At 38.0% G+C, this 7692-nt stretch overlaps 2 protein-coding genes across 2 annotated transcripts; both read right to left on the bottom strand.

Annotated features, from left to right (window-relative positions):
- Positions 1-1049: 1049 nt before the first annotated feature.
- Positions 1050-2432, bottom strand: LOC147869170 (pentatricopeptide repeat-containing protein At2g13600-like). The gene has a single exon (XM_087321064.1). The coding sequence runs from the start codon at positions 2430-2432 to the stop codon at positions 1050-1052; it is 1383 nt and encodes a 460-aa protein (XP_087177190.1).
- Positions 2433-3118: 686 nt separating this feature from the next.
- On the bottom strand, positions 3119-5241 carry LOC147869169 (putative pectate lyase 2). The gene is made up of 4 exons (XM_087337113.1): positions 4661-5241; positions 4111-4214; positions 3472-3601; positions 3119-3365 (listed from the first exon to the last, which is right to left on the bottom strand). The coding sequence occupies exons 1-4, from the start codon at positions 5192-5194 to the stop codon at positions 3165-3167; spliced, it is 969 nt and encodes a 322-aa protein (XP_087193239.1). The 5' UTR covers positions 5195-5241; the 3' UTR covers positions 3119-3164.
- Positions 5242-7692: the final 2451 nt, after the last annotated feature.

The following is a 7692-nucleotide window of genomic DNA, read 5'->3' as shown; positions in this document are numbered from 1 at the left end:
AATAAACTTTTTGACTCTTCGCATGGATTGTGGTAGTGAATACATGTCACGTGATCTTTTCTTTGTGAAAGGGGAATTTCTCACCGATGTACAATGCCACCTCAACAAAATTGTGTTGTGGAGTGCAAGAATAGAACACTCCTTAAAACGGTAAGATGTATGGGTACAGGAAAAGCATCTTCTTGATAAGTTTTGGAGGGAAGCAGTCATACGTGCAAATTATGTATTGAATCGTTGTCCAGCAAAAATATTGAGGATCATTACACTTTATGAAGCTTGGAATGAGCGAAAGCCAATGCTTAGTCATATGCACGGTTATTTGTTGGCATATGGTGTCTCATCACAACGCCAAAAACTTGATGACAAAGCAAAGAAATGTATATTTGTTGGATATAGTAGTCAGCATAAAGGTTATCGACTATAACATTGATTGAATAGAAACACTTTGATTCAGGGAACTCAAGCACTTGCTATTACACGAAAAGATAAACGCAAGTACGCTTCAGCTTTGGGTTCAACATATGACTAACCATCGACTTTCGCTCATTCCAAGCTTCATAAGGTGTAATGACTCTCAATGCTTCTGTCAGACAATGGTCCAATACATAATTTGCACACATGACCGCTTCCATCCAAAACTTATCAGGAAGATTCTTTTCGTTTACTTTTTACATCTTGCCATTTCAAGGAGTGTTCCCAGCTTGCACTCCACAACACCATTTAGTTGCACCAATGTGTCACTCGAGTAGCTTTGATGTGAACCATTTCCCTATACATGGGCACTTTTTATTCTGGAATGTGCATTGCCATGTCGAACAACATAGCAACAACGGGCACATGTTACATCACCGGAAAAGAAGATAGTCAATTTACCGCCTTCACACTATTGTTTTATATATGGCATTTATTAAACCATAACTTCTCGGGGCTCTCGAGCTATGTTCTGGAGCTATTATCTATAGTGGTGTTTTCACCAGCAAAATGTTACCCTTGAACCCAAGACCAATAGAACTGGCCCAGCCATCTACCGGACAGACCGGAATAGCAAATTACCTCATAAACGGACAAAAAATGTTCTGCATTTCAGATCTATTATGATTGAGAGCCTGTATCCTTAAAGCCTCTACCTTTCCAGCATCCTTCATCATGCCTGCACCTGCATAGATGCTTGCCATGAGGGCATATGCTGCAGAACTACCATCCACTTGTATTGCTTGGTTGAAAGCCAAAGCCCCGAGCTTCACATTTCCCCATTTTCTACAGGCATCCAACAGGGCAAACCAAACTGGAGGATGATCACACAATGATGGCAACGTCTGAATCATCGATACTGCATCATCAAATTGTCCAACACATCCATAAACCACCACCATGCATGTGTGATGCTCGGAATTAGGTACAATGTTATGTTTCTCTCTCATATTTGAAAAATACATTTGGGCATCTTCCAATAGCCCAGAGTGACTACATGCAGTGAGAACACTCAAGAAGGTGACCTCGTCCGGGGTAATACCCTCTTCTCTCATCGATTTAAAACACTCGAGTGCTTCATGACCCTGACCATGCTGAGCGTATCCCGAAATTAATGCATTCCATGGGACGATATCTCGACCAGGAAGCTCTCGCAGCACTTCTTGTGCCTTTTCAAGCATAGCACATTTAGCATACATATCCACCAATGCAGTGCCAAGCACAAGATCCTTCTGCAGTAATCCTTTAAGTGCAACCTCTTCATGGATTTCTTTGCCCTTATTACTTGCTCCTATACTTCCACATGCTTTCAATATACAAGTGAACGTGATCGCATCAGGTAAAATACCCTCACTTCTCATCTTTTCATAAGAATTGAGTGCTTCATGACCTTTCCCTTGTTGGACATATCCTGCAATTAGAATGGACCAAGTGACCACATTTCTAACACGAAGATCACTATGCACTTTTTGTGCTATTGCAATCAAACCACATTTCACATACATATCGACCAAAGCACTGCCAATCATCACAAGGTCTTTCTCCATCGAATCCTTAATACTAATCACAACCTTGCTATGAATTTGTTTACCCTTATCAATGGCTCCAATGATTCCACACACTTTCAGTATACAGATGAATGTGACGTGATTAGGAAATATACCCTCATTCTCCATTCTTCCATAACAATTCAACCCCTCGAGAACTTGGCCATGCCGGGCATACCCAGTGATCATTGCGTTCCAAGTGACTACATTTCTAGCTTGAAATTCATCATGTATTTGTTGCGCTTTTGAAATGATGCCACATTTAGCATACATGCTGATCAGAGAGCTAGCTAGATATGGTTTTTGAACTAAACCATGTCGAATGATATCAACATGTAGCTGATTACCTGTCAACAGATCCTTCTTCTCTGCACAAGCCTTTAAGGAGGAGACAAAACCAGCATCTGTTCTCATCTATCAATCTATCTCTACCTTAAGATCAATTGTTTCTTCATTTTAGCACGGTATTTGATGGTGAGCGATGCAGAGCGAGCGATATCAACATGTAGCTGATTACCTGTCAACAAATCCTTCTTCTCTGCACAAGCAGCCTTTTAAGGAGGACACAAAACCAGCACCTGTTCTCATCTATCAATCTATGTATCTCTCTCTCTACCTTTGGATCAAATTGTTTCTCTGGTATTGTTGACAACTGGGCGGGGGTATTCTCGTAAAATGCCCAATAACTTATAACTTAGGGGTGGTCTGGTCAGGTCTTGTCTCCTTCTATCTAGGTAGGACTCGAGGTATTACAAATTAACATGCCATGCCGATGATCTTCATTGTTCTTGCTTCACACAAGTCTCAAACTTAAAAAAACCAATCCTGTGAGGTTAGGTTATCACTAACAATACGACCGCTAAGCGAGGCCATAGATTCCAAGCACTTGTGCATTATTGAAGCATGTTTTTAGTCCCCTTAATCTAGATAACGAGGCCGCCACTTATGCAATACATACATATATATGTCATACACATAACACATCTTTATTAGCATTTAATGATGAACATAATCATGAATATCATATCGATTAGATATTCTTAAATTTTGAATTCTCTACTTTGTATCAATCCTCCTTAAAATCGTACAAAGTGAATCCAATAGAGACATCCCATCTTAGGGATAGGTCTCTGTAGGTAGTCATATTTAACACAATCTTCCAACTATACATGGAGTCGGCCCTGCATTGGCCACCATTATGTCTACAAACTTGCTAGAGGCACCAAGATGATAATGACCGTTATGTGTTCCCGATTCAACAAAATATGCTCCATTAAGAAATGTGTCGTCTTTAGATTTCCACAACCATCTTGACCAATTAAGTTCATGTCCTTCTCTCTTGGTAACCTTTAATATATGGAAAACAGTAAAGAGTGTGAATGAGGTGAAGTAATAACATTACCCCTGATGTTCTACAATACAAATAAGCAACGATAGTCAAAGAGAAACTTACTTGCTTTTCAGAACCAGCGACAAATTTATTGCCCTCACTAATAATCGTGGGATCGGCACTCCCACCGATTGCATACAAACCCCATTCATAATAGTAATTGTTGATTACATGGAAAAGCCCAAACCGACATCTACATTAATAAATGGGATGCCTCTTTAGTAATAGTCGGCAAGGCTTCGGTTTGAATCGAACCGAACCACGAAACCGCGGCTTAACGGTTTAAACGGTCGGTTTGGTTTCAACAGTTAGAAACCGCAATTTAAACGGTTTAACTGTTTTTTATTTTTTTATTTTCTTTTAAATTTTTAAGAAATTGTTTTTAACCAATCTTTTCATTTTCAGGCCTTATTCTCACATTTTAGGAAAATCTTTAAAATTTAGAATAATGAAAAGTTTAAAATTTTTAAAATTTTAAACTTTAAAATTTGAATTTTGACCTAAGTAGAAAACTAAAACTGAACCACGAAACTGTGGTTTTAACGGTTTGAAAAAAATCTAGGTTTGGTTTGTTTCATGTTTCAAAAATTTTAAATGGTTTAGTTTTGACACTCTCAAACCAAACCAAACCGTTGCCGATTGTTACTCTTTAGTAAAGCTAAATGTTTATTTGATGGAAATTGATATCATAACAAATATTACCTAGGCATCCTTTGGACTAAGCCAGGACCAAAATGGTTGAAAATTACTGTGACTCGCATCACTTTGTCGGCCACATAGCCATCATTATGACCCATTAACATAACCTAATCAAAAGTATGGTATAATTTTATTACCATGACCATGGAGATCTAAAGTCCATCAATGTATATGCGCATAGCTAGATGGAACATGTTTGAGACAATATGCTCACACTAGAATGTTAACTCTAAAATTGTTAGGGGGAATTAAAATAAATTATAATGAAGAATGTTCTCTAAGTGTTAGCTCTCCCCACCCCACCCACAACGAAAGGATGATATGATATATCAAAGTTCATGCATTGTTTGTTTGATATGATATACTTATACAATAGTAGGAAGGAGTTTTGAGTGATATGGGTGACAATATGAAATGTTTGAGCTAATGTATCTTCCATGATCACCACATAGCCTGCTTATATTGATTATGTGCAAAAGTTATTGCTTTCCGGGCAAGCTAATCGAGCAATGGCCAAGGAAAGTTTATTAACAAGTTGTGTCATGAAATGTACCTTGTCGTGATTTGTGAACAAATTATTGGATATAGTGATAGCAGTAGAGGCATGAGTCACATCAATAAGTCCATCAAAGCACGAGGAGAGAAAATTGTGGTCAATCCATATGTTGGTAGACCCAAAGATAGTGATACCATCTCCATCAGAACCTTTTCGATATCCAATGTGTTTACTAGAGCTCATGACCATCCCTTTTTCTCCTACTGTACAATCATGTATGTGTAAGCCATGCACTATGACGTTGTTCACATATTGTAAAGTTAGACATGGACCTCCATTTCCTATATGGACATTTCTTCCCCTCCCATCTATGGTCTTATCACTAGTGATTATGAGCTCATTGTTGAGCTTGATGTTCATGTCATATGCAAAATAGATCCACAATGGCTCCAAACGAGTCACCCCGTATCGAAGTGTGCCAATAGTCGGGTTGGTCGCATCATCCGATGGGTCATTTACTATGTAGTACTTTCCCCCTTGGGCACCTCTTGTATCACTCCCAAATCCAATGGCACAATTTCCTAGCTTCATTCTATGTTTTGCCCAATTAGCATTACCCCTCCAACATTGATCTATGGTATTCAATGCAAGCTTAGGGATGACACTCCTCGACTTTGAGATGTTCCTTGTCGCATTAGAAGATATTGTTTGATCACTTGCTGCATGGACCTCATCATATGTTGCATTGACTCTATCAAACATTGAACCCCACGTCAACATACATTTTTTTTGAGTGGATAATTATAAATCTTAATCATGATATTACCTTGTGTTAATCATGAGATCACACATTAAGGATATTCTAAAAAATGACAGAAAAAGAAGCACCACATATTGTAGAGAATAATTAGACGACATCATCCAATTCAATTGATTGAAGAAGAAGAATACAATCGAGAAAGTTGAGTTTGATCATGAAGTAGAGGCCAATGACAGGGTTGGAGATTGTTTTGAGTATTTTTTACCTCTATTATATTGAAATGGGTCCAAGTCCAAATGTTGTGCTAGTTTACTTTTTTAATAAGCATTTCCAAAGTTTGGGGATGGTGACAAGTTCCAACTTCCAACATCACTCACAATGCCCTCCCATAACACATGAATATTCAAAGCCAAACTTTTGTGATGCCACCCAATTTCAATGAAACTTCTTTTTATTTATGAATGACATGCCAACTTTCTTTAGGAGAGAAGGTGAGGGATGGGATGGCCATCATGTCTCCAAGAGCTAGAGTGTGTGGAACAAATAACCGAAGCCTTCTGGTCTCGAAAACGATAGAATAACAAGTGTGGATTACCATCGGATGGGTCTCTAATAGCATGGGCACATATGTAGTAGCTACCTTAAAGAGTAGGACCACCATCATGCTCATTCAATGTTCATGTCAACAAGAGGCGCTTTGTTTTCATGCAATATGGATGTTGGATATACATATGTGTGTGTGTGTGTGTGTGTATACAGTATATATACATATATGTTAATTTGGAGCCCCTTTTGCTAATTATAATTATAGTGCCCACCTCCATCCCTCCCAATTATGCTAGTTCTCCACTCCCTTCTATAGAAGCTTGAGCGACACTCTAATTCGGGAAAGTCTGGTTCTGAGATCATTTAAACTGTGTTCATCTATTTTAATCTCCCCCCACGTTATAATCAACTAGTAAATTAATTCTTACCTTGTTGAGAGAGAGAGAGAGAGAGAGAGAGAGAGAGAGAGAGAGAGTTATCAAGCCAAATTGTGAATTATCTCTCCAAGTACTCCATTTTTCTCTCATCTCGTCAATTAATGGAGTGCCATTAAAGAGCTCATTGTCCTCCTTTTGTACTTGATCAGTACCAATTTACTACACCAAATACTCACATTAAGGGAGTTCGGATGATTAGGATTGGCCAGAGCTCTCTATGTTGAGTAGCTCATCACAAAATTTGATGGCATACCATCAAAAGCAAAATTACTACAAATTTGGCAACTCCTGCGATCTTGCGGCCAGTAGTAAGTACTAGTGGATGTGGCAGTTACAACATTCTACCCTCACGAACACATACATCAATTGATCATCACTTCAACTTCTTAATATGGAATGTGATGAGATTTTTTTGTTAAATCTGTTTTTTCTTCTCGCCTCTCTCTCTCTCTCTCTATAGGGGTGTTTGCCTGGTAAGAAATTAGCGACAAACAATTTACATACTAATTAATTAGTACAGGAATTAGGGAACATTCAAAAGACCCATGTCCTTCTCTAATTACTACCATCCATGCCTTGTGTGAACTTCCGATGTCTCTTACTTTACTGTTTTCTGTAATTACACACACCTAATATGCCACTCAAGTCCCTCTTAACATGTCATCATAGTTTTCACCAATTGGATTCTACGAGAGTTAATACTCATGTTAGTTAGTAACGACATCGGGTTGAATACGATTAAAAGACATCCTTTCATTCTATAGAATCCAACATTTCGGGTTGATGTTTCCAATGTAATATTCTAATTTTGTCCCCTTTTAACATCTTCCCACTTCTTCCTATCCTAATTTAGTGGTTCCACAATTCTTTCCTTAATAACACTTACATATTCCACAATATTACTTCAAAGCTCTAAGAGATCAGACTTCCACACACCTCCTCGTTCGAACCATTTCCTCATGCCAATTAGCCAACCATACAAGATAATTCTGCACTTGTGATTCTTTTGTATCGTACATCCAACATTCCAATAAGATGTGGTAATCTATGATTTGACATATTATTGACTTTTGTAATGTCCCTGGGACTCCACTATATATAAGACGGTTGTATCACGTGCGTTCATGACATCATTTATAAATCCCTTATACGTATGGTTTTTACTATTTTAGTGACCCTTTTTTGTAGAAAAAAGATTAATAAAAACACCCTTTACTACCAATATATTTTTTGATAACCACCCATTTTAAATACCCTTACATATAAAATATACATGCACACATAGTTTCCAATCCTAGAAGGGATCAATGACCGCCTTTAGAATTGATGACTCGCAAAATTATGAA

Source organism: Azolla caroliniana, unplaced genomic scaffold, assembly GCF_043228905.1.
Source record: "Azolla caroliniana isolate FFs.n. ecotype wild unplaced genomic scaffold, voAzoCaro1.0.p SCAF_1, whole genome shotgun sequence".
Lineage (NCBI taxonomy): Eukaryota > Viridiplantae > Streptophyta > Polypodiopsida > Salviniales > Salviniaceae > Azolla > Azolla caroliniana.
The sequence above is the reverse complement of the archived record's forward strand: the minus strand, read 5'-3'. Positions and strand labels throughout refer to the sequence as shown.